This window comes from Rhinoderma darwinii, chromosome 2, assembly GCF_050947455.1.
Source record: "Rhinoderma darwinii isolate aRhiDar2 chromosome 2, aRhiDar2.hap1, whole genome shotgun sequence".
Taxonomy (NCBI): domain Eukaryota; kingdom Metazoa; phylum Chordata; class Amphibia; order Anura; family Rhinodermatidae; genus Rhinoderma; species Rhinoderma darwinii.
In genome coordinates this window covers 116,099,768-116,127,540 of record NC_134688.1, presented here as the reverse complement: position 1 = coordinate 116,127,540, position 27,773 = coordinate 116,099,768, and the positions used below count along the sequence as shown (strand labels likewise).

Genomic DNA, 27,773 nt, shown 5'->3' with positions numbered 1-27,773 from the left:
ACATTAATCAACTTGCCTAAAATCCATTCAGTCTTCGTCCTAGGCTAATGCTCTTCCCTATAACCAACAGGGGACAGCATAGTTTAAAGTAAAGGCAACACATAGACACAAGACTACTGATGCACTCGGCCTTACTAAGCAAAAACACTATTAAAAATATTATTGAAATGAATGATATGTCAAAAAAATGACAAGACAACATCTTAATACTAACCTAGTGGTTTGGCTTCACATTCTGAAAGGGCTGTATTCGGGATCTCCACACTCGTGTCCTGTTCATCTTTCTTCTGTAAGGCAGCCTGCTGTTTGCTACATGATGGACAGCTTGTGCTGCATGCTAGCGAGTCAGACTTTTGTGCACAAAGTGAATGATGGAACCTGCGGTAATACACAAAGAAATAAAAGTTGTGAGAGTAGTGGGCATAACATTAAATGATCAGGGTCCAAGGAGCGCGCGACACTCAAAATGACTATTCAACAAAAAGTAAGTCAAGAACATTTGAGACCATACAATTAGTTCCTTGCTTACAAAAAAGGTCAGAACAAGATATACTAAATGAATGCTACAAAGCGGTGTGCAAAAAAGCAAGCTAGGTCAAGTCTGAACATCTTGTTCTATCGCTGCGTTCCATCTTTTCCTCCCGCGTCAGCCAGTTGCCCATTTTCTCTCTTGTAAGAGAGCCTAAGGGTAGGTTCACACAGAATATGTTTGAGGCAGAAAAATAGGCGGCTGATTTTAAGGGAAAACAGCCTCTGAATCCAAGTGTTTTTGGAGCGGATTTTCAAAACGTTAATTTTTGCGAGCGTTTAAGTGGATTTTCAAAGCGTTTTTTGTAGTGTAAGTGAAAAATCAGCATGTAAAAATGCTTAAAGAGGCTCTGTCACCACATTATAAGTGCCCTATCTCCTACATAAGGAGATTGCCGCTGTAATGTAGGTGTCAGTAATGCTTTTTATTTAGAAAAACAATCTATTTTAAACCACTTTATTAGCGATTTTTAACTTTATGCTAATGAGTTTCTTAATGCCCAACTGGGCATGTTTTTACTTTCGACCAAGTGGGCGTTGTACAGAGGAGTGTATGACGCTGACCAATCAGTGTCATGAACTCCTCTCCATTCATTTACACAGCAGCATCGCGTTCTTACTAGAACACGATGTGCAGCCACATACACACACATTAACGTTAATCAAGTGTCCTGATAATGAATATACATGACTTCCAGCCTGGACGTCCTGTGTATTCAGAATCCTGACACTTCTGAATCTTTTCTGTGAGATTCCAGCAAGCCACACGTAATCTCGCGAGATTACGATGTAAACGAGATTTTGTTTCCCTTGCTGGAAATCTCACAGAAAAGATTCAGAAGTGTCAGGATTCTGAATACACATGACGTCCAGGCTGGAGGTCATGTGTATTCATTATCAGGACACTGGATTAACGTTAATGTGTGTGTATGTGGCTGTACATCGCGTTCTAGTAAGAACGTGATGCTGCTGTGTAAATGAATGGAGAGGAGCGCATGACGCCGATTGGTCAGCGTCATACACTCCTCTGTACAACGCCCACTTGGTCTAAAGTAAAAACACGCCCACTTGGGCATTAAGAAACTCATTAGCATAAAGCAAAAAATCGCTAATAAAGTGGTTTAAAATCGTTTTTCTAAATAAAAAGCATCATGGTCACCTACATTACAGCGCCGATCTCCTTATATAGGAGACAGGGCACTTATAATGTGGTGACAGAGCCTCTTTAAAGAAGTGAATGTCCCCTTTTTTTACGAGGCTTTTTTTTTTTTTAGTTCAGCAGCGTAAAAATACATCTCATATGAACTACACCGTGTATTTCCCATTGAAATCAATGGGAAGCTATTTGCAGGCGTATTTCATGTGTATCTTGGAGAGTAATACGAGCATTTTATGCTCCGAAATATGCCTGAAAATTAGCCGCGTGAACATACCCTAAGAAGTAGCTATAATAAAGCAGACATTTTGAGCTGCTATAATTCTGTCACAAGTACATAGATTCAGCACAGAAATGCAGAGTGTCTGATCGCTTCTCCAACCCTCTCTATTGTAAAACCTAGGAGGAGGAGTATTAAGTTATCCGTGCCTAATCTACAGCTTACAGGGAGATTCCCACCTAATTTTGTGCCAATCACTTGAAATACACTTGAAAGTTATAAACGAAAAATTATATGCTGCAGGGATTAAACAGGAGCAGAACAGCGAGGTTTCCTGCTAGATATTGATTCCTATGGGGGCTCCGCTGCTGTTAAAACTCTACCCGCAGTCACAGGAGTGTGCAATGCGGAGCTGGAGGGACCACTTTCAACTACATGGCAAAGATAAAGTTACAATAAGTGCAGCGGCTTCTGATTCTTCATTTAGAATTTCATTATAGCACTTTAAAACGACAATGCTGAGACACCACAACTGTAGTATAAGGAATTCTGTATAGTATATATTCTACATTATCACACAACCCAAAGAAAACGCATAGGAAATATTAGAGACTCTTACTTTGAGCAATTGGGGCACTGATTCATGTTCTCCAAGGAGCCCGGCCGATTACACTGCCCACAGGTCTCTGCTCGGCATCTTTGCTCTTGGCATTTCTTGCACACAGAGAAGTTCTCGTACCACGGACTCCCAGGCTCCAACTGTGCTGTGCGAGAGCCACAGATTCGACAGACACGGCAATTCTGTGTAGAAATATCGTACAAGAAATACCCATTAGGAACAAAGCTTAGTATTACTCCAGGTGTTGAAAGGCTTTAGACATCTTTGGGTGAAGGTTTCTATTGCATTGACTGTATTAATACTTTTTTTTTTCAAAAAAACACATATGGTTTTAAAATGTTTTGCTCCATTGAGCTTCTGCAGCCTGTATGTATTCTAGCACATGACAGGCTGCAGAACGCCATTCACAGTGAAATCAGTCCTGCGGTTTGTCTGACAGCTCGTTCTCCAGCCCCTTTCTCTCCTCTCCTGAACGATCTTCGAAGATGATTTATGGCCATATCAAAGTTGAACTGACGGTCTGACGGATTTCACTGCGAACAGTGTTCTACAAGCTGCTAGGAACTAGAATACATGCAGGTTGCAGATGGTGAGTGGAGAAAAAAGTGGACCCAAAAAGGTTTTCACAGCCTTTAGCATAATTTCAGCAGCGTGTCCGCTGCGAGTAAAGAAATTCAGCTAGTTATTCAGCTGCCATTTACGCTCTCACTGGGATTGTCATCTAGATTTCCTATACTACTGAATGGCAAAGCGGTGATATGGAAGCAGAGGTCTGGAGGTCTGTAAAGCCGGGTCAATTTGCCATTCTGTCCTCTAGAACAGCTGAACAACCACCCATGTAGTAACCCAATTTAAAAAAAATGGCAACTGGACAGAAGACGTCTCAGGATCTTCACCAATCCATCGAAAGCAAAAGCAGGAAATTGTAAAAATGTAAATACCGTGCATTTCCATGTGTCTGCAGACAGATCCGCAACGACTGGTTTCAGACAGAAAGTGTGATATTCTTTGTCACAAGCGTCACACACCAACATCATCGAATCTTTGCCAGGTTTTCTGTTTAAAATAAGATATGGATTAACCAGGAGAGACACGGCACATTAAGGTCAAAGGACAAGAAAAGCAGGAAATATTTTGCAGCACTTTTATTTTTATTTAACCCCTCCCCGACAATGGCGTTCTTTTCTTTTTGAGCCCTGTCGTGTGTCCTAACAGCAACTTACGGCCACATATGGGGTATTGCTGTGCTCAGAAAAAAATGACATAGAATTTTTCTATTACCCCTTGTAAAAATGAAACATTTTGAAATTAAAGAGGCTCTGTCACCAGATTTTGCAACCCCTATCTGCTATTGCAGCAGATCGGCGCTGCAATGTAGATTACAGTAACGTTTTTATTTTTTAAAAACGAGCATTTTTGGCCAAGTTATGACCATTTTCGTATTTATGCAAATGAGGCTTGCAAAAGTACAACTGGGCGTGTTGAAAAGTAAAAGTACAACTGGGCGTGTATTATGTGCGTACATCGGGGCGTGTTTACTTCTTTTACTAGCTGGGCGTTCTGATGAGAAGTATCATCCACTTCTCTTCAGAACGCCCAGCTTCTGGCAGTGCAGACACAGCCGTGTTCTCCAGAGATCACGCTGTGTCGTCACTCACTTCCTGCCACCAGGTCCTGCATCGTGTCAGACGAGCGAGGACACATCGGCACCAGAGGAGACAGATGATTCTGCAGCAGCATCGGCGTTTGCAGGTAAGTCGATGTAGCTACTTACCTGCAAATGCTGATGCTGCTGCAGAATCAAGTGTAGCCTCTGGTGCCGATGTGTCCTCGCTCGTCTGACACGATGCAGGACCTGTGAGTGACGACACAGCGTGATCTCTGGAGAACACGCTGTGTGTCTGCACTGCCAGAAGCTGGGCGTTCTGAAGAGAAGTGGATGATACTTCTCATCAGAACGCCCAGCTAGTAAAAGTAGTAAACACGCCCCGATGTACGAACATAATACACGCCCACTTGTACTTTTCAACACGCCCAGTTGTACTTTTGCAAGCCTCATTTGCATAAATACGAAAATGGTCATAACTTGGCCAAAAATGCTCGTTTTTTAAAAATAAAAACGTTACTGTAATCTACATTGCAGCGCCTATCTGCTGCAATAGCAGATAGGGGTTGCAAAATCTGGTGACAGAGCCTCTTTAAACTACATATTATTGGAAAAAATATAATTTTCTATATGAAACACCTGTGGGATCAAAATGTGCACTAAACCCCTAGATGAATTCCTTAAGGGGTGTAGTTTGCAAAATGGGGTCCTTTTGGCGGTGTTTATGTTTTGGCACTTAAAGGCCTCTGCAAACCTATAATGGTGTCTGGAAAACTTCCTGATGAAAAAGGGGTCCCAAAATCCACAAGGTGCTCCTTTGTTTCTCAGGCCTGTGTTTTAGTAACATAGCACACTAGGGTCACATATGAGATATTTCGGGGAAAAACTTCAGAATCAGGGCAATAAATATGGAGTTGCGCTTCTCTGTTAACAATTGAGATTTAAAAATTAAATGTCTGCAAAAACACTACATTTTTTTACATTTCACCTCCACTTTCCTGTAAAGCACCTGAATGGTTAAACTTCCTAAATGATGTTTTAGAAAATTTTGAAGAACAGTTTTCAAAAACTGTATGATTTATGGGGGCTTTCTAATAATATGGCCCTCAAAGCTACTTCAGAACTGAATAGGCCCCTAAAAAAAAAAAAAAAAAAAAAAAAAAAAATCAGTGTTTGAAATAGACAAAATTTGCTGCTAAAAGTCTCATTGCTCGGACCCCCTCCAATCAAAACTTTTGAGGAGTCCCTATGACATGTTAGAAGTTTGTCAAATGCTTAGTTACCCTTTAACTCTTTTGTGTGGTGTTACCATCAGTCTTATAAACACGGTTTGTGAAAAACACAAAAATGTATCGACCAAAACTAACTAAATAAGTAAAAGCATTACAAAGTTATTCCCACATTAAATGACACTTTATATTTAAACAACGGTTCTCTATCAGAAAAGCCAAACCTGGCTTCGGCAGTAAGGGGTTAAAGTATGTAAACGCTAACCTCTTCTTCCCACTACAATTTAACCGGTTAGTGACCGCCAATACGTCTTTTCACGGCAGCCACTAATGGGCTTTATTCTGATGCATAGGCTTTTTCACGGCGGTGCATCAGAATAAACAAACAGAGCCGGGAGCCGTTAAATCTCCCCGCTCCCAGATGTAGCGGAGAGCTGGGGGCGTCCCTGCTCGACCGTGAGAGATCGATATAAGTATCGATCTCACCCGTTTAACCCCTCAGATGCGGTGCCCAATAGCGTGCACTGCATCAGAGTTGTTTTGGAGAGAGGGAGGGAGGGAGGGAGGGAGGGAGCTCCCTCTCATCCCACTCACACGCAGGGTTTATTAGGGTCCTGAAATATAATCACACACACCAGAAGGGGTTGACCACAACCCCTTATGCTGGGTTCACATTGTGGTTTATTTGTTGCGTTTTCAAATCCCAGCCTACAGAAAAAAAAGTTGTTTTTTTTTTATTTTTTTTTACACTTTTTATAAAACTGCATGCATTCTTTCGATGCGCATCTTCAGGCTACATTTGAAAACGTGAGAAAAAAATAAAATTAAAAAGGGCAATGTTAACCCAAGCTTAGAACAGCTGGTCACAAATTTCCCTTCAAACTGGAGCAACATGCTTTTATTATAGCAACTCTATAAAATGTTATGAAATGACGTACGTACGGGAACAAAACCCAGCCAAGGAGAATGAATAAGAGGAATTCTTTTTATATAAATCTATACATAACAAAGCGTTATGCAGAGAGCCTTGTATAATTGGACGTTTCCCCTACGTGTTCCGATTGCCTCCCAAGAAACATATTTAGGCCATCTGAGCTCTTTTGCAATGCGTCATAATGCGAGCCCATGCCCAAGATGGGAAACTAGCATTTGAAGATCGCTTATAATACTGTAAAGTAGTTTTATTTTATTTTTTCCCCTTACCTGCAACTTTGGCACACTTTACACTCAGGACACTGCCAGCCAGAGCGCGTCGATGGTGTTACGGTAATCTCCAGACAAGAACCGTGATAGTGCAGTCCACAACCGGTGCAGAACAGGAGGTCTGTGAGGTCACCAGGCTTGTCGCACAGCATGCAACAAGAGTCATCTAACAGGACGACAGGACAAATGAGATAAAAGAATCCCCCCCCCCCCCCCATTTCAATTTTTATTTTTTTATTTTACAAATAAGGGGAGAACAGTTGCCCTTCTATGGCGGAGTTCACATCTGCATAGTCCATTCTGTTTTCTGTCAGAGGGGCAGAAAAACTAAAATGAGAACGTGCCAGATCCGTAGCACGGTGGACACAAACTGCGCCTGACAGACCCACAGACTTAGAACGGGGTCCGTCATAGACGTGAACATAGCCTAGATTATAAATAGTCTACGAGAGAACTTGCAGATCTGTCAAAAGAGTGTTCATTTTTCCTAACCTTAAAAAAGTACGGCATGTCATAACGACTTTCAAGAAATAGAATATATTTCTATGAATTGCAGTTGAGGAATAAAATTTGTCTATGTGGACGCAGTCGCAAAATAAGCAGAAAAAAAACGGTTCCTTTCTTGCGATGACCGTGTAACGGAATGACCAGCGTAAACTCACCCATTGCAGCCGCTTCTGCCACATGTTCTGTGCACAGCAGTTTTAAGGTCTTCATGGACTGGAAGGATCCACTCGCAGCAGCGCATGGAAAATGATATCGGCGCAGACAACCTGTCGAGTGGCACTGAATGGTAGCACCCATCCGTTTACAGTATTCACATTTCTGGAAGAGACAATAAGCAGGTTGAGATCTTTCTGCCAAAACCGATCCTTTGGAGGCTGAAAAGCTCAGTCGCTGACAAACCTGTGATATCCCTGAGAATACAGCTTTATCCACATTAGTCAGTCCAGTTCCTTCCACATGTTGGACTCCATACGACCACGACGCGCACCAGTAATGAACCAAGCAGTGACCTGTTTATGAAAATTAAACTTTAATATAAAAGAGAGCAAATCAAATCATTTCCATTACCATGTTTCAATATAACCCCTTAATGATCAGACCTGGTTTGACCTTAATGACCATGAAATCTTTTTGATTTTTTCATCGTCGCATTTTCGTAGCCATATGAGTGCTTGTTTTCTGCGGAATGACTTGTCTTTCTCAGTGGCACCATTTTTAAGCACATATAATTTTATTAACATTTTTTTTCCCTTTGGCGGCAAAAAACTGCACTTACACCAATGTTTAATTGACACCATCACTGTGCAATGTAATGAACGTGTAACATCTATTCTATGAGTCGGTACGATTATGATACCAAATATGTATTTTTAGGTTTTAGGACTTACCCAATAAAAACCACTTTAAAAACAAAAATAATTTGCCTTTGTGTCACTCTATTCCAAGAGCCATAAATGTTTTAACCTATATGAGGGTTTGTTTTTTTGCGACACATGATGTCGTTTTCATTGGCACAATATTGGGTTACGTGGGACTTTATTACAGGGTTATTTTGGGAGGTGGGGCAAATCTGCCTCTTTTGTACAGCATTCACGTGCAGTTGATATTTGGGTTTTTAGGGTCGCAGTGATACCATATATAGGTTTTTTCTGTAACCCCTTTCGGACGTAGCCAGTTTTGGCCTTGTGGTACAGCCGATTCTTTCAAATCTGACATATTACCACATAAAGTGACAACTTGGGAATGCTTTTACCTATCCAAGCGATTCTGTTTTTAGGAATATCCCACATGTGACCCTAGTCTCCTAATGGACTGAAACACCGGCCTCAGAAGCAAAGCAGCGCCTAGAGGATTTTGGGGCCGTTTTTTTTAATTATATTTTAGGCACCATGTCTGGTTTGAAGAGGTCTTGTGGTGCCAAAACAGTGGAAACTCACAAAAAGTGACCCCATTTTGGAAACTACACCCCTCAAGGAATTTATCTAGGGGTATTGGGAGCATTTTGACCCCACAGGTATTAGGCTATATTTTTTGGAGTTAATCTGTGAAAATTAAAATCTACTTTTTTTTCTGAAAAAAACACAGAAATTTGTAATATTTACAAGGAATAAAGAAGAAAATGCACCCCAACATTTGTAAAGCATCTTCTCCCGATTACGTAAATACTCCGTATGTGGTAATATACTGCTCTTTGACCCCACGGCAGAGCTCAGAAGGGAAAGAACGCATTTTGGAGCACAGATTTTGCCGGAATTGTTTTCGGTGCCATGTTGCAAAGCCCTGGAGGGACCAAAACAGTGGAAACTCCCCAAAAGTGACCCCATTTTGGAAACTACACCCCTCAAGGAATCTTTCTAGGGGTATAGTAAGCATTTTGACCCCACAGTTTTTTTTTGCAGAATTTATTGGCATAAGTCCGAGAAAATGAATAACAACATTTTTGGCCACTAAAACATTGAATTTTCCCATTTTCACAAGGGATAAAGTAGAAAAAGCTGCCCAAAATTTGTAACGCAATCTCTCCCGAGTATGACAATACCCCACATTTGGTAAGAATTTTTTTTTTTTTTTTATCAGAAATGTATTAACCTTTGCAGGACTGATCCTTTTTTGCTTTTCAATTTTAGTTTTTCACTCCCTGCCTTCCAAACGCCATAACGTTCTTATTTTTCCATCAATAGAGCGGTGTGAGGGCTTATTTTTTGCGGGAAGAGTTGTAGTTTCTATTGACACCATGGAAATTACCACATAATGTACTGGGAAAACGAAAATAAAATTCTTTGTGGGGTGAAATTGGAAAAAACTGCGATTCCTCCATTGTTTTTTGGGTTTAATTTTTACCGCTTTCACCGTGCGGTACAAACGACAACTTAACTTTATTCTGGGGGTCAATGCGATCACGGTGATATCAAATTGATATCGTTTTTTATTTTTATTTTACTACTTTAACAAAGAAAAAAAACAATTTGTTAAAAAAAAAAATAGTTTTGTATCATCACATGAGGAGAGCCATAACTTTTTTATTTCTTTGTCGATTGAGCGGTGTGAGGGCGTAATTTTGGCGGGATGAGCTGTAGTTTTTATTGGTACCATTTTTTGGTACATACAACTTTTTGATCACTTTTTATTAAATTTTATTTAGAGCGAAGGTGACCAAAAAACAGTGATTTTGGAGTTTTAAATTCTTTATTTCTTACGGCGTTCACCATGCGCTAAAAATGAGTTTTACTTTATTCTGTGGGTCGGTACGATTACGGCGATACCAGATGTATATCGTTTATGTTTTGCAGCGTTTGCACAATAAAAATCACTTCTTTATAAAATAAAATTTATTTTCTGTGTCACCATATTCTGAGAGCCATAACTTTTATTTTTCAGTCAAAAAAATCGGTGTAAGGGCTCGCTTTTTGCGGGACGGGTTGTAGGTTTTATTGGTACTATTTTGGGGTACATGGGACTTTTTACACTATCAGGAGGATGGTCCTGATAGGCTTCCGTACATGGCAGACACAGAGGCCATTGTTTTGCCTCCGGTCGCCATGCTAGCCATCGGCAAACCTCGAAATTTCATTGTGAGGTCTGCCGATGTGCTAGAAATCTAAGGGGTTAATTGCCGAAATCAGCGGGAATGAGCCGCTGATCGGCAACAGTGGAGTGTCAGCAGTCGGGGACAGCTGGCCTCCCGTTTCACAATATCGCCGACAGTGTGCACCAGGAACCGCGCCGTAACTCTACGTCCTCGTGCGCTAAGACACTGGCCACCAGGACGTACAGTTGTGGTGCGTCTAGGGGTTAAATAACTGTATTTATTTATTTTTTAGTACCACTAGGGGACTTCACAAACCCAAACCACTTAAATGCCATGGTCACTATTGACCGTAACATTTAAAGGGTTTAATTTTGCAGCAGGAGCCTGACTGTCAATCACAGTCAGGCTCCTGCCGCGATCGCACGACACAACTCCTGTGCCTACCTGATCAAAATGCTGTACAAATACGTAGTTCTGCGGCAACTAGCCAACGCAGGTGACGTACATGTACATTCTAAGTTGAGGGGTTAAACATGCTGGTTTTAATAAAATAGTCTTGTTCTACAAGGGTAAACAATAAGCAACAGTAGAATGTCTGACCATAAAATCCAAACACTTTATATTGATTTATTAAATTCAAATGCGGACCAAGAACAAAAAGAGCATACATAGCATATGGAAATCTAATGAAGATCCCTTAAAAATTATCAACATTCTAACACTGGAAAAAAACCCGCCATGGCGTTGAAAATAATAAGAGTAACATTCACCATTTCAGAACACTACAAACCCAATCTCCCATCTCAGTAAAGAAACATTTCATTCTAACCTGAAGGTTCAAAGAGCTTCTCTGGTAACACAGACTCCGCAAACCCAATGATATTAGGATCTAAGTACTCTGTGCCGATCTCTTGTATCCTACAGAGAGCAGGATCCAATTCTGGGCGCCCTGGAGAAGGATCAAACCGCAGGAGTTCCCGCTGTCCCTGTGGACTCCATTCTCCACAGTTGCAGAGAGCACAACGCCTACAGTGGAAACAAAAACATTGGCTGCCATTCTGAAAGGTCCAGATTGTGGTAAAACAATAAAATCTAAAGTTCAATTCAATTGTAAATTGAGAAGAAAAATAAATAAATATCTACTGTATATTGTATTTCAAGTATAAATCATTTCTCCAACATACCTGCTACATGGCAAGTCCGAGGCCGCGCCATCCCCTACAAAACACGCAGTTGGCGATGTATTATTGGGCTCGTCTGCTTCCGCTTCACAGGCCACATCAGAGGCATTTTCATCAGCTTAGAGGAATAAATTACATTATTTACACACAGAACTCAAAAACTCCTCCTAAAAAGGTGTTATTCCACCACAACAATTTATCAACTATCCACAGGACAGGTGAGAAGTGTTTGATCTGTGGGGGTCCCAAGTCCATTGAATGAACTCCCTTCTGCTTCAGAAGAGTACAGCGGCACCCCCAAAAAATACGTCGAGACCCCCAGCGATCAAATGCTTATCACCTATCCAAAAGGATAGGTGGTAAGTTGTTGTGGTGGGATAACCTCATTGAAGCTATGTTCACATCTGTGTTGGAGGCTCCGTCGTAGAATCCGTCAGATTTGCCGGGATCATAGCGGTGCATGTAGGAGCTATTTTTCCCGCCAAAACGACACATACCAAAAAAGGTGGAACCTGACGGACTCCACTAAGTCAATGTAAAATAAAAATAAAAATAAAAAAAACAAAGAATTGCTTCGATTTTTGCCATTCCATCCCACATAAAAAAAATTTTTAACAGTTTCTCAGCACATTATATGGTACATTATAGGGTGGCATTAAAAAAAACCCCTTATACAGCCATGTCGAATGAAAAATAAAGTTATGGCTCTTGAAAGCCGGCAAGGAAAAAAACAAAAAGGGGTTAAGAACAAGGCCTATTTTGGCCTTCAGGACACAGCAAATGTATTCACTGCCGCATTCTAAAAGCCTTAACTTTTTGATTTTTCTGTCTATATAGTCATGTGAGAGTTTGTTTTTTGCAGGGCAAGTTGCATTTTTGTTTTAAAGCTAACACTCTGACAATTTTTTTTATAAAAGTTAATCAATGCGTAAGTATCCCAATCACCATTTAGTATAAATAACCTTTTAACTTTATTCTACAGATCGTTAGGTGTGTGGCAATACCAGATATGTATAGATTTCTTTATATCGATTTTACTACTTTTGCATAACAAAATAATTTTTCATTAAAAAAAATAAAAAAAAGTTTCTGCATCGCCAAACTAAGGCCAAATGCACACAAAGCATCTTATGTGCGCTTTTGACGCGCATGTTTTCCTGCGGGAAATCTGCAGCGTAATACAGTGTAAGCAAAGTAAATGAGATTTCAAGTAATCTCATTTACACGATGCAGAATTTTTCCGTGAGTAATTGACCTGTAGTGAGTATCTTAAAGTCAGCAGCTTGTCAATTTATCTTGCATTTCTGCTTGCGAATTGTATCGGATAAGAGATATATATATATATATATATATATATATATATATAAACCAAAAAAACACAACACACTTAAGACTTGTCCACACAGAACGGAATTGCCGCAGACAATTTCTGCAGGAATTACGCTGAAAAAAAATGAACCACTTCTTGCGGTATAACATGGTGCGTATTTTGCTGTTTTTCACAATGTTAGGAGATGGTGACGTCTCCTCTGAAAAACGCAGCAATTCAGTCAATTTTCCACAGCAGGAAATTGACATGCTGCGGTCCGAAAAATACGCACCGCAGGTCAGTTTCTGCTCGGAAATTTTACGCAGCATTTGGATGAGATTTGTTAAATCTCATCCGCTATGCTGCTACTGTATTCTGCTGCATTTTTTTCCATCCAAAATTCCGTCCGGCAAAAAACGCGTCAATTCCGCAGCGTGTGGGAGAGCCCTTCGGTTCGGATTTCACCTGCAAAACTAACTGGTTTTGATGTAGATTTTCTGCACCAGGATCCACAACATGTGCATACAGCCAAACAGACATTTTCCCTTCTAAGTACGTATGAGGGAGGAGTTATATTTTTCAATTGTACCATTCTGCTGAACTTCTGAAAACTCAATGATTAATGGCGGATTTATACGAGCGCACGCGTTTTGCACGCGCAAAAGATACTTAACAGCTCCGTGTGTCACCCTCGTATGATGCGCGGCTGGGTGATTTTCGCGCAGCCGCCATCATTATGACACTGTTTGTAAACAGAAAAGCACGTGGTGCTTTTCTGTTTTCATTCACACTTTTAACTGCTGTTGCGCGAATCACGCGCGTCACACGGAAGTGCTTCCATGTGCTGCGCGTGATTTTCACGCACCCATTGACTTCAATGGGTGCGTGATGCGCAAACAACGCACAAACATAGGACATGTCGTGTGTTTCACGCAGCACACACACACGCTGCATGAAACTCACGGACAATCTGCACGGCCCCATAGACTAATATAGGTCCGTGCGAGGCACGTGAAAATTATGCGCATCTAAATAAGCCGTAACTTTCATAGTTCCTCCAGTTTTTGAACCTCATTCGCTGCTTGCTGAAGACATTTTAACTTTATTAGAAGGATCGTTATAAGGCAAAACTAGTAAAATGTTAGAAAAAATAAAAAAATTATATATATATATATATTTTAACAAGTATTAATTTTCTATTATTACTATTACCTCCTGCACACGGCCGTAGTTGTGCGTACGGTCCGCGATTATGGCACGGACGAGTCGCAGTGTCACCCGCGGCCCGTCCGCAATCACGGACCGTGTGCACACACACAAGATGTGCATTCATTTCAAAGAGCCCAGACCACAAATCCAGACCGTATAACGACATGTCCTATTTATTTATTTTTTGCAGTCCGGGCAATGCACGGATTGTGCAAACCAAGGTCGTGTGCATTGGCCCATAGGAAAGCATGCCTTCTATACCATCCACAATTGCGGATAGTATACAGTCGCAAAACTGTGGTCGTATGCATGGCGCCTAAGTGGACTTTTAATGGTAACATTTTTATTTATTTATTTTTCAACTTTAGTGTCACTCTGCGAGTCTTTGAATGCTCTCGTAATTAAAGGGAACGGGTCATGATTTTTTTTATTATATTGCTTTTAATAAAATATAAACAAATATTTTATTTATTAGTGTTGTCACGTTCTAATTTTTACTTTGTTCTTTCTTTTACTTCTCTATGGGGCTGCCATTTTTTTTCATCTCTGTATGGGTCGATTAACGACACATACAGAGATGGAATACGGCACATACAGCCCCATAGAGAATGCGAACGGGAGCCGTTCCATTCTCAGAAGTGTACACCGTCTGTGTGGGAACGGCGCACGCGCCGCTCCCACACAGACCAAAACAAAGCTAGTTCGCAGAGCGAAATCCGGCGCCATTTTCATGTGGACCGGAAGCCGCTGCCGGACAGTCAGATGACGACTTCCGGCCGCTGCTTCCGGCCAAATATTCAGCCACAAGGAATAGGAGCGTAGACCGGCGGCAGGTAATTTATGTTCGTGTATGTGATGTATTATGTTCGTGTGATACGGTCTCTGCAGTCGCTCATAAAATGGCGGCACACAGTGTAGGAGGTTTTTAAATTCAAACCCTTCCTCCTCCTGGCACTAGCCAGGATAAGGGGGGGGGGGATTGTGTGAGGACACTAGAGGAGGGTGTGTCCATCCCAAATTTGCAACATAAATCAATGAGGTTGCTTTACCAGTGACCATGCTGCAATTTTGGGAACTGCTCCCTCTAGTGACCAGCACATGGAAATGTTATAGATTAGAATCTAATTTATAATATTTCCTGACTTGTGAAAAAATTAAACAATTTGTAATCACTCAAGTACGAATAGTTTAACTGAAAAAAAAAAATAATAATTCTAGCGATTTACATTCCCTTTAAGGACGCAGCCTGTTTTGGCCTTTAGGACACAGCCAATTTTTTCAAATCTCACATGTGTCACTTTATGTGGCAATAACTTCGGAATGCTTTTACCTATCCAAGCAATTCTGAGATTGTTTTCTCGGGACACATTGGACTTTGTTACTGGCAAAATTTGCTCGATACATTAAAGGGATCCTATTACACCATCTTACCTTTTAAAACGTCCTGACCCTGTAGTGCCCGCTGCTGTCCATAGTGCATTGATGTGTTCTTCTCTCCCTTCTTCTTGCCCGAAATATAGCCATTAAAAGTTTTACCGCCTTTTATGCTAATTCATTTTAGCTTTGTGACGCACGATCTTGACTCCGCCCATGTACGCCGCCTGTACAGCCCTAATTGCCGAACTCTCGGTTCACATCTCGCGCATGCGTGCCTCACCACCTTCCCGGCTTCATTCATCCGGAAATATTTAACTGCGCATGCGCCGCGCGGGTACACACCCCGCCCGCTTCGTTCACTCAGCTGTCAGGAGACGGGGGCTGGATTAGAAGAGGAACCGACGGCATATGATGACGTCACACAGAGCGCCGAGCATGCGCAGTCCAATAATGTGAGAACATCTACTTTACAGTCTCAATGCGCAAGCGCGGGATTTCATGTGCAGTGGAGTGAGAGAAGCTGTCAATCAACAACAAGGAGGCGGAGCCAACTCTGAAACGCCGGAGGAAGGAAAATCTGACTTTGAGTGAAGATTTGACTCTTTTGTGGTCATTTGCATACGGCGCGGGACTACTGAAAACCGGAATACTAAAGTTACAGAGCCGACTTTTAACTTATTTATAGGTTAGTTAACAATGATTTTTCACCCACTTTCAAAGGGTATTGCAGGCTTCATACCGAAAATGCTGATGACAGGATCCCTTTAAGTATTTAATTGTGAAAAACACCAAAATTTAGCGAAAAATTGCAAAAATTAGTATTTTTCTACATTTTTATGTATCTGCTTGTAAGACGGGCAGTTATACCACACAAATTGTTGCTAACTAACATCACCCATATGTCTACTTTAGATTGGCATTGTTTTTTGAACATCCTTTTATTTTTCTAGGACGTTACAAGACTTAGAACTTTAGCAGTAATTTCTCACATTTTCAAGAAAATGTCAAAAGGCTATTTTTACAGGAGGCAGTTCAGTTGTGAAGCGGATTTTAGGGCCTTATATATTAGAAACCCCCGATAAGTCACCCCATTTTAAAGACTTTACCCCTCAAAGTATTCAAAACAGCATTTAGAAAGTTTCTTAACCCTTTAGACATTTCACAGGAATTAAGGCAAAGGAGACATGACATTTTCAAATTTCTTTTTTTTTTTGCAGAAAATCATTTTTCATCTATTTTTTTTTGTAACAAAGTTTTACCAGAGAAACAACTAAATATCTATTGCCCAGATTCTGCAGTTTTTAGAAATACCCCACATGTGGCCCTAGTGCACTTATTGACTGAAGCACCGGCCTCAGAAGCAAAGGAGCACATAGAGGATTTTGGGGCCTCCTTTTTATTAGAAAATATTTTAGGCACCATGTCACGTTTGAATGGCTCTTGCAGTGCCAAAACAGTTGAAAACCCCCAAAAGTGACCCCATTTTGGAAAATATACCCCTTGAGGAAATCATCTAGGGGTATAGTGAGCATTTTGACCCCGCAGGTTTTTAGCAGAAATTATTGGAAGTAGGCCGTGAAAATGAAAATCGACATTATTTCAAAGAAAATGTAGGATTAGCTAATTTTTCCTAATTTCCACAAGGACTAAAGGAGAAAATGCACCACTACATTTGTAAAGCAATTTCTCCCGAGTAAAAACGGCTGTATGGACACAAAGCAGGGCTTAGAAGGGAAAGAGCGCCATTTGGCTTTTGGAGCTCAAATTTAGCAGGAATGGTTTGCGGAGACCACGCCGCATTTGCAAAGCCCCTAAGGGACCAAAACCGTGAAAACACCAAAAAAGTTACTCCATTAGGAAACTACACCCCTTGAAGAATCCATCTAGGGGTGTAGTGAGCATTTTGAACCCACAGGGGGTTCATAGATTTTATTAGAATTGGGCAGTGAAGATAAAAAAAAACATAGTTTTCCAATAAAACGTAGCTTTAGCTCAATTTTTCATTTTATCAACAAATAAAGGAATAAAAGAACCCCAACATTTGTGAAGCAACTTCTCTGGAGTACGGCAATACCCCATTTGTGGTCAAACTGCTGTTTCGGCACACGGCAAGGATCAGAAGAGAAGGAGCGGCATTTGGCTTTTGGAGCACAGATTTTGCTGGATTGGTTTCTTGACACCATGTCGCTTTTGCAAAGCTCCTAAGGTACCAATACAGTGGAGACTCCCCAAAAATGAATCGATTCACGAAACTACACCCCTTGAGGAATTCATCTAGGGGTGTAGTGAGCATTTTTACCCCACAGGTGTTTCATAGATTTTATTAGAATTGGGCAGTGAAAAGAAAACAAAAATCATTTTTCTTCAATAAGACGTAGTTTTAGCTGAAAAATTTTCATTTTATCAACAAATAAATGAAAAAAAGCACTGCAACACTTGTAAAGCAACTTCTCCTGTGTATGGAAATACCACATATGTGGTCATAAATTGCTGTTTGGGCACAGAGTAGGGCTCAGAAGGGAAGGAGCGCCATTTGGAGTACACATTTTGCTGGATTGGTTTCTGGGCGCTATGTCGCATTTGCAAAGTCCCTGTGGGACCAAAACAGTGGATCCCCCCTCCCCCAGAAGTGACCCCATTTTGGAAACTACACCCCTCAAGGTATTCACCTAGGGGTGTAGTAAGCATATTAACCCTAAAGGTGATTGGCAGAAATCGGTGTGCACTCGGTATTGCAGAGTGAAAATGGGATTTTTTTGCCACCATAACAAGACAGCTCTCTAATTATTATGCGGTGTTTCCCGGTTTTAGAAACACCCTACGTGTGGCCCTAATCTGTTGCCTGGACATTCGACCAGGCTCAGGATTGAAAGAGTACCATGTAAAATGAAGGCCTAATTTGGCAATTTACAAAGTATTGGATCACAATTGCAGAGGCTCAGATGTGAAATAAAAGAAACTGCTGAGAAGGGACCCCATTTTGGAAACTGCACCCCTCAAGGCATTTATTAAGGGGTGTAGTGAGCATTTTCACCCCACAGGCCTTTTCCATGAATGATTGCGCTGCGGAAGGTGCAAAGTAAAAATTTAAATTTCCCTAGATATGCTATTTCAGTGGCAAATATGTCGTGCCCAGCTTGTGCCACTGGAGACACACACCCCAAAAATTGTTAAAAGCGTTCTCCCGGGTATGGCGATGCCATTTATGTGGAATTAAACTGTTGTTTGGGCACACTGTAGGGTTCAGAAGGGAGGTAGCGCCATTTGGCTTTTGGAGCGTTTATTTTGCTTGGTAGTAGTTTTGTTTGGAGTCTAACTGGGGATTCCGTTTATAATGTGGGGGTACATCAGGGGCATAGTCAGGTGGTATAATAATGGGGTAAAAAATAAATAAAAAAATAGATATTTGTTACGCTGTGACACAATCCTTTCTGCACAGGCCGGTGTGGCACTAATAAATGGTCCTTACTTATTCCCCTTTTGGTCCACACTCGGCATCTTTGCAGTTTGAGGAATTTTGCTGGGAAGCGTTGTCCTGGTATAATACGGGCGCACTCGCTTCCAGCAGATATGTTTGGACCCTCACCTTCCTGGTTCCCTAATTTTAGGGGCCTTGATAATTCGCCACTTGAAACAGAAGAAATGTTCCCCTCGGGTCGGCACAACTGCATATTTTTTCTTACCTGACTTATTGCAGCCTTAACTAATTTTATTTTTTTCATAGACGTAGTGATATGAAGGCTGTTTTTTTGCGGGACGAGCTTTAGTTTTTATAGGTACCATTTTGGGGTACATGCGACTTTTTGATCACTTGTTATCGTTTTTTGGGAGGCAAGGTGACCAAAAAACTGCAATTCTGAATTATTATTTTTTATTTCTTTTTATACAGCGTTCACCACGCGTTATAAATTACATGTTACCTTTATTCTGCGGGTCAGTCCGATTCCGGTGATACCTAATTTATAGCACTTTTTTATGTTTTACAACTTTTTGCACAATAAAATAACTTTTGTAAAGAGAATGGAGTTGTGAGCCATAACAGTTTAATTTTTTTCGTCAATGGAGCTGTAGGAGGGCTTGTTTTTAGCGAGACGAGTTATAGTTTTTATAGGTACCATTTTTGGGTGCATGCGAGTTTTTAATCACTTTTTATTTCAATTTTTGTCAGACAAAGTGACCAAAAAATAGCAATTATGTCAGTATTTTTTAGTTGTTTTTTTTTACGGCGTTCACTATGTGGAATAAATAACATAATATTTTTATAGTTCAGGTCGTTACGGTCGCAGCGATACCAAATATGTATGGCTTTATTATTTTATTCAATAATAAATGACTTGATAAGGGAAAAAGGGCGATTGTGTTTTATTACTTGAAACTATGATTGTATTTTTTACAACTTTTATTTTTACTTTTTTTTTTACACTTTTCTTTAGAGCTTATTTACACAAACGTGATATACGTCCGTGTGACGCGCGCGATTTTCACGCGTGTCGTACGGACCTATGTTAGTCTATGGGGCCGTGCAGACAGTCCGTGATTTTTGCGCACCGTGAGTCCGTTGCGTAAAACTCACGACATGTCCTATATTTCTGCGTTGTTCGCGCATCACACACCCATTGAAGTCAATGGGTGCGTGAAAATCACGCATTCCACACGGAAGCACTTCCGTGGGACGAGCACGGCTGGTCCTCATAGGCTTCTGTACATGGCAGCCCGGAAGCCATTGTCTGGCGTCCAGATGCCATGGGTACCATCGCCAGCCCCCGAGATTTCACGTGGGGGCTGCCGATTTGCGCTAAACACCTTAAGTGTGGCGTTCACAATCGAACACCGCAATTAAGGGGTTAACTGCTGAAATCAGCGGCAATGGGCCGCTGATCGGCAACGGGGAATGCAGGGCAGACACCCTGCACAGTTAACCGCCACTGCACATATCGACGTGGTTACGTCAAGTTGCTGGAAGGGGTTAATGGCAGGCAATATATTACGTTCTGCCTTAAAGAGGCTCTGTCACCACATTATAAGTGGCCTATCTTCTACATAATGTGATCGGCACTGTAATGTAGGTAACAGCAGTGGTTTTTATTTCGAAAAACGATTATGACCCATTTTAGATTTATGCTAATGACTTTCTTAATAGGCAACTGGGCGTGTTTTTACTTCTTGACCAAGTGGGCGATGTGGAGAGAAGTGTATGACGCTGACCAATCAGCGTCATACACTTCTCTCCATTCATTTACTCAACACATAGTGATCTTGCTAGATCATGATGTGCAGTGACACTCACACATTAATGTTACTGAAGTGTCATAACTCCGTCAAAAATTCTAGTTTTTCTAAATAAAAAACACTTATCTACATTACAGCGCCGATCACATTATGTAGGAGATGGGGCACTTATAATGTGGTGACAGAGCCTCCTTAAGGTCATTTTACACAGGCCAATGATCGGCAAACAAGCATTTATATAAACAAACATCCCCGATCATTGCCCTGTGTAAATGAGAAAACATCGGCTAATTGGCTTGTTTATGCGGCCAATAAAATGGTCGCTAGTCGGCAGCATTTCATTCTGTGTAAACATATTATGTTGGCAGCACATATTCCTAAGTGTATGGGGACGAATGATCGTAGTAACGAGCGCTCGTCCCAATACATAAACAATCATTGCGCCTTGTGAAAGGAGCAAACGAGTGCTGATGAACAAGAGGTCTTGTTGATTGGCACTAGTTTTCACAACCCATATTAGGTGGAGTAATAGGACCCTCAGGCAGGGCCTAATAGGCACCTACACCAGTCACACCTAGGGGCCTTTGTTAGCCCCTGGCTGCTAGAACAACCCATTGTTGCACCGCGAAGCACCGATGGGTTGACAAATCTATTCCCTCCAATTGTTAAATGCCTTAGATGCTGCGGTTGCTATTGACTGCGGCAGCTAACAGTTTGAACATGATCTCGGTCCCCGGCCATAACAGAGGTAGGACGTCTAAGTTAGGCTATGTTCACACAGAGTATTTTGCAGGAGGAATATCTGCCTCAAAATTCAGTTTGGAAGTTTGAGGCAGATTTTCCTCTCCCTGCACGCCGATTTTCGCGGTGATTTGAGCCGTTTTTCGCCCGCGGCCATTGAGCGCCGTGGGCATAAAACCCTGCGAAATAAGCTTTCTGTGCCTCCCATTTAAGTCAATGGGAGGTCAGAGGTGGAAACGCCCGAAGATAGGGCATGTCGCTTCTTTTTCCCGCAAGGCAGTTTTACTGAAATCAATGGGAGGCGTTTTCGAGCCGTTCTTGCGACGCGGTTTCCGCGTCAAAAAACTCGGCAAAATACTCCGTGTGAACATAGCCTTACAGCCAGCACCCGCTGGTGAGGTCACAGGCAAAGCATCTGTGCCTGTGCCACCACTATAACGTAATAGTACGTTACATACTAATAAGTCATGTGGCGGGAAGGATTTAACCAAATGAATTTTTTTCCATCTAAAAGACTCACGTACTGTGCGGTTAGATAAACACGGAGTAAATTGAACCTAAACAATGGACTGCATCAAAAGCTTCAACACATTCACCATACAAAAAAGGGACCTCTACCATGCCTGTCCGGACAACGACTTGTTTCCAAATGAAATTAGAGAGCACAAAGTGATTAAGAATTGTGAACATGCTGCCCACTTACTGAGCTGGTGGAGGGTGAGGGTATCATTACAGGCGGTTTGCCGTTTATGTTCCATAGCTTTTCAACAAATAACTACTGCTTAACTAAAGTTATATTACCTGACGCTTCAGATTCTTTGTCCTCGCTGGATGGTTTCTGATCATCCATCCCTGGCCGAAAACTCAGACTATCCCTTTTAGGGCGACCTACAGAAGAGGAAGAAGGAACAACTGTGATTGGAATATTCCTAGTTTTGACAAGCTGAGCACACAGAGGTCATTATATTATACCAATTAAAAAATTATGCATCAAAGCCTGTGTTACGCCCCATGCACACGACCGCGCCCGTAAATCACGGTCCACGATTACGGGTACGGATGGCCACGGACAGGGGTCTGCATTTGCATCCACATTTGCCGGCCGTGCTTTCATTATAAAGTATGGACGCAAGGTCCGTAAAAAGCCAGAGATAGGACATGCTCTATTTTTTGTGGAAGGTTTCTACGGCACGGACAACTTCCTGTAAATATACGGGAAGGCGTCTGTGGACAATAGAAGCGGATGGGACCGTAATTACGGATGATTTTCACGGTTGTGTGTATGGGGCCTTACTGTATAAACAGCAGCCTAAGGCTTTATTCACACGAATCTGCATTACGTCCGTGCTACGCGCATGGAAATCACACCCATCGTACGGACTTCTGTAAGTCAACGGGGCCGTTCTGACAGGTCGTGATTTTCACACAGCGTAGGTCCGCTGCGTAAAACTCACGACATGTCCTATACTTGCCCGTGTTTCGCGCAGCACGCACCCATTGAAAACAATGGGTGCGTGCAAATCGCACACAGACGCACTTCCGGGTGACGCGCGTTATTCGCGCTACAGCTGTTGAAGAAGTGAAGGGAAACCTAAAAGCCCCTCCTTCTTTACAGTTTTGTAACCTAAAAACAGAGTGTCATAATGATGCCGGCTGCGCGAAAATCACACAGCCACGCACCATATGCAGATGCCACAAAAAGTAAATTAAAATTGTAAGAGTAGCAGGGATGGTCCAAATACTGAATATTTTAAGTGCCAGTAAAACATTTCCAGGAAAGTAGTTTAGCTCATCTACCCTGCTCCAGAGTCCAGTAACCCTGCCACAATGCATAGTACCCTCTTTCCATATAAAACTTAATGCATTGCTTTAGTTACCATGTGGATCCAGAGTTAGAGAATAAATGACATAGTCGGTTCTCCTCCGCAGCAGCATAAACAGATCTGCAGGTGTTCAAATCTCCCGGCACATGCCCAAAATCCGTACAAAGCACGCCCCCATAATTCACACTCCCGAAAGTTTATTTTTAATACCAGGCGCTGCAAAACAATACGGAGCACTCCATTACAGAGGCTCAAGTAAAACGGTCAGGGATTTATCTGCACTCAAGCTGTTAACTGGTTGCAGGAACAGCAGAATTCTTAATGCAACCATGGAGTGTAATAGAATAAAATTAAGTAATAAAATCACAAGTTGCACCTTTTATGGTTATTCTACGCAGTGTAAAATTGTGTGAAAGAAAAACTGAATACCATGACCAAGCAGAAGCAGGTTTTAGGTTTGGATTTTCCCCTTTTTTTTAACGAAATTAAGATTAAAGTGATTTAAAGGGGATGTTCAGGATTACAAAAACATGGCTACTCGATTTCAAAACCAGTGCCACACCTGTCTACAGGTTGTGTATGGCATTGCAGCTCAGCTCCATTAAAGTGAAGAAAGAAGCCATGTGTTTGTATCATCTTCAACACCCCCTTTAAAGTGAAAGTCTAGCTTTTGCCTAACATTATCTAGATTGACATTTAGAAAAAAAAACAACAAAAAAAACACACCTTTGTCATCATGATCTATATTGCTGAACCAACAAGCTGCTGATGATGGGTCTTATGGCTATTTCTACTCTAATTATAGCTTGCATGAATAGCCATGAACATCTATGTGAATGTACAGGTTCATTATGATAAAAGCCTCACAATAGTGACATCTATAAAAGACCTAATAATTGCAAGACACAAAGTTCTAATAAGGAGGCATACAAATAACAGATCAATAGCAGGTGCAAAGTAGAATTATTATTTTTTTCTTCTTACAGAGGAGAAAAGCCAAAAACACAAGATCGTAGCAAAAGGATTTCCCATTTACTTATTATAAAGCCAAAAGTTAATTAAAAGATGGAGTTGCAGTAAGGAAAGGAGTAGTACATTAAAAAAATTCACATTTTTATGGAATCCATGTACTAGAACAATGTCAATTAGATTCTGTATACATCGCATAATGTTGCCTATATACCGCAAACCCATTGGTAAAAGATTATGAGTGCATAGGTTTGTTTATTTACCTGAATATCCGATTACCCATCACCTCGATGGTCCCAAGCATAAAAAAAAAAAAATTATTTATTTATATATATATATATATATATATATATATATATATATATATATATATATATATATAATTATTTTTTTTTTATTACTAAAATTACACAAAAGCAGTCATATGTGTCACAATTAGCAAATACACAGATAAAATAAACCAAATAAAATATTATGCTGCAATAAATACGAAGAGTGCGGCAAGCAAGTGGAACATATGATTTTCTTTCCAATCCATGCTGCCACTGGCCTCACGTGGCCAAAGAACACAAAGGCTTCAGAGCAGCACTTCCTGCTTTCGACATCTAGCGTGATAACGTGAAACTGAACACTTTGCTCTCAGTACCAGGCAGTGACTAGAAAAGCGACGTACCTGCTTTACTGACTCCACAGTACAGTGCTGGCTATGATAGACAGGTGTCACAACAAACAGTGCATCGCAGCTTGCTGTGCTTGGGGCAGAGTCCCTGCGGACTGGTCAGACTACCCATCCTAACCCCGGTCTACCACCGAAAGTGCCTACAATGCGCACATGAGCATGAACCTTGAACATGGAGCAATGGAAGAAGGTGGCCTGGTCTAAAGAATCACATTTTCTTTTACATCATGTGGACGGACAGGTGCACGTGCATCGCTTACCTGGGGAAGCAATGGCAACAGGATGCACTATGGGAGAAAGGACAAGCTGGTGGAGGTAGTGTGATGCTATGGGAAAGGTTCTGCTGGGAAACCTTGGGTCCTATCCTTCACCTGAATGTTAAAATTGCTGCAGACAAAGTACACCCCTTCATGGAAACAGTATGCCCTAATGGCAGTGGAAAATGGTTCACAAATGGTTTGAGGAACATGACCAGAAGAGTTCAAGGTATTGAGTTGGCCTCCAAATTCCCCAGATCTCAATCCAATTGAGAATCTTTGGGATATAGTGGAAAGACAAGTATGATCCATATGGCCCCTCCTTGCAACTTACATGATTCAAAGGGTTAGTCCCATCTGAGACATCTATGGCATATCCACAGGATATGCCATAAATGTTTGATAGATGCGCAGTGCCAGCTCTAGGATCTGCGACCCTCGTCTTGAATGCTGCGACGGCCGCTGGACACAGATTCAGGGCGGGAAATAATGGAGGCCAACCTGGTATCTGCATCCAGCATCTTCCGGAAACCCCCCCACCCCCCGCCGCACCCCCTGTCCCATCTTTGATATAGGTGCAAGTCCCAAAGCTGGGACTGGTATCAGACATTTATGGTATATCCAAGCGGTCAGAGCAGCTGACATAACAGAAGCTGTATCGATCTGTCAAATAGTTTTTATTTATACAGGATACATAACGAGTTTAAAAATAAAGTATTACCCGTTCATGGTAATGTTTCATCCCATGTGAGTCCCCCCAACTTCTGCCATCTGGGAGTCGGGAAACCCCATACACATAAGCTGGCCAAAATCGGCGGGTTTGGCCGACTTTTTATGTACAGTCTTTGTCAGTTTAGTTTTATTTACTTTAGTTTTAAACTGGAAGTGGCGGTCCTAAATCTGGGGCCTCATTTTAGAAGAGCAGAGATCCACAACTCATGCCACAAGGCACTGGAATTAGCGCCAAAAAATGGCCAAAACCACCTCTTATTGATTTCAATGGGACGCGTTTTTATTTTTTTATTTTTTCAAATATACTTATCTGTGTTGTAATGACACACTCTTGCCATAACGAAACCTCGGAATGTGTATGAAACCGCTTAGCTCAGCAAGATACGTGGTTTCCGTAACTCCCGACCATGTAATCAGGAAATGACTAGGAGTCAGCGTGAGCACAAAAAGCTAGAATGGCGTCTAGGGGCCTCGTTCTAGAGATATGTGCAGGTCCCAGAGATGTCCCTTTAACCCCTTAACGACCGCCCACCGTCTTTTGACGTCAGGCGGTGCAGGTACTCAGTCTACAGCGACGCCTTTTGGCGTCGCTGTAGTAGAGTGGGTTTAACGGCACCCTGATCAAGTCTGCACTAAAAACCGGCTGTATGTAACAGGTCCGGTTCTTAGTGCAGCCATCAGGACCTGCCAATTTCGTCGTAACAGCACGTGACCGCTGTGACAGCCAATCACAGCGGTCACATGCTGTTACTGCGTACAGAGCCGCCGGGAGTGTCTAAATGACAGCTCCTGCTCTAAGAACGAGCTGTTGCTAGCAGCTCTGTTCTTAGAGCAGTGATCAGGAGCCAATAGTATTGGTTCCTGATCTTTTGTGATCACTATGAGATCCAATCATAGTGATCACTACTGTAAAATAAAAGTGAAAACATGTATCTGTTTCTCCTCACTGTTCTAGCTGTGGAGAGAAACAGATACAAGTGTGTCAGTGTCCCCTCACAAAATCACTTGTCCCTTACACAGTTTATTTAAAAAAAACTGATTTTTTTCAGTATTTTATAATATATATATATTTACTGTATATACTAAGAATCGTACTATAAACTTTCTTTTTAGGGTACGCTGTTAGACGGCGTGTACGCTGTTAGGCCTCATGCACACGTGTGCACGGCCGTAAATTTCGGGTCGGCCGGCTGCGGACTGTCAGCCGCAGGCCGCCCGCAAATCGCGGAACATGCACATGGCCGCCACCATTGTTTTCAATAAGCCCGGACCGCAGAACAGGGCCGTAATAAGACATGCCCGTTCTTTCTGCGGTCCGGGCTCCCGGGCAAGGCAAGGACCGCAAAAACTATGGTCGTGTGCATGGCCCTATAGAAAAGAATGGGGCCGCAATTCTCCCGTGGATTTTCGGGGGAATTGCGGCCACAAAAACACGTTTGTGTGCATGGGGCCTTAGACGGCGTAGGGTGCTGTTCTGGGCTTGGGTTTACGGTTTGTGTTAGGCGTAGGGTTTAGGTTTGAAAAAAAAAAAAAAAAAAAAAAAGTTTAATTCTTTTAGTGTTCTTAGTTGATTAGGCTTCATGCACACGATCGTCCTCGTAATTACGACTCGTAATTACGAGCACGGCTGGCCGCTTTTGCGAGCCGTGCTGTCATTATAAAGTATAGCAGCACGGCCCGTAAAATAGAAAAATAGAACATGTTCTATTTTTTTAACGGCACGGGCACCTTCCTGTGAGAAAACGGGAAGGTACCCGTGGGTAACAGAAGTCTATGAGCCCGTTATTGCAGGTCGTAATTACGACCCGCAATAACGGGTGTTTTTACGGTTGTGTGCATGAGGCCTTAGTTGATAAAAAAAAATTTGAAACCGCTAGTTCCATTTATTATTTGCAGTTTAGACTGTATATTCATTATGGCTGCCAGAAGATACAGCGTTGAGGAAGCCTATCAGATGCTATGCTCAGATATGGATTCTGCATCTGAAGTGGAGCTTTTAGGGTATGTGCACACGTAGTGACCAAAAATGTCTGAAAATACGGAGCTGTTTTCAAGGGAAAACAGACCCTGATTTTCAGACGTTTTTTGAGCAACTCACGGTTTTCGCTGCGTTTTTTACGTCCGTTTTTGGAGCTGTTTTCATTGGAGTCTATGAGAAAACAGCTCCAAAA

At 41.7% G+C, this 27,773-nt stretch overlaps 1 protein-coding gene across 5 annotated transcripts in view; it reads right to left on the bottom strand.

The window, feature by feature from the left end:
* The window catches only part of KMT2D (lysine methyltransferase 2D), a 193,794-nt gene that overhangs the window by 114,952 nt on the left and 51,069 nt on the right, over window positions 1–27,773 (bottom strand). For all 5 annotated transcript variants that reach the window (XM_075852187.1, XM_075852188.1, XM_075852189.1 and 2 more), the window contains exons 2-10: window positions 21,944–22,030; window positions 11,281–11,395; window positions 10,926–11,122; window positions 7,468–7,577; window positions 7,224–7,386; window positions 6,562–6,727; window positions 3,465–3,579; window positions 2,524–2,705; window positions 215–378 (exon numbers count right to left, since the gene is read on the bottom strand). In XM_075852187.1, coding sequence (XP_075708302.1) covers window positions 215–378; window positions 2,524–2,705; window positions 3,465–3,579; window positions 6,562–6,727; window positions 7,224–7,386; window positions 7,468–7,577; window positions 10,926–11,122; window positions 11,281–11,395; window positions 21,944–21,992 — 1,261 coding nt within the window. In that variant the 5' untranslated portion in view covers window positions 21,993–22,030. The remainder of the gene's footprint in view (window positions 1–214; window positions 379–2,523; window positions 2,706–3,464; window positions 3,580–6,561; window positions 6,728–7,223; window positions 7,387–7,467; window positions 7,578–10,925; window positions 11,123–11,280; window positions 11,396–21,943; window positions 22,031–27,773) is intronic.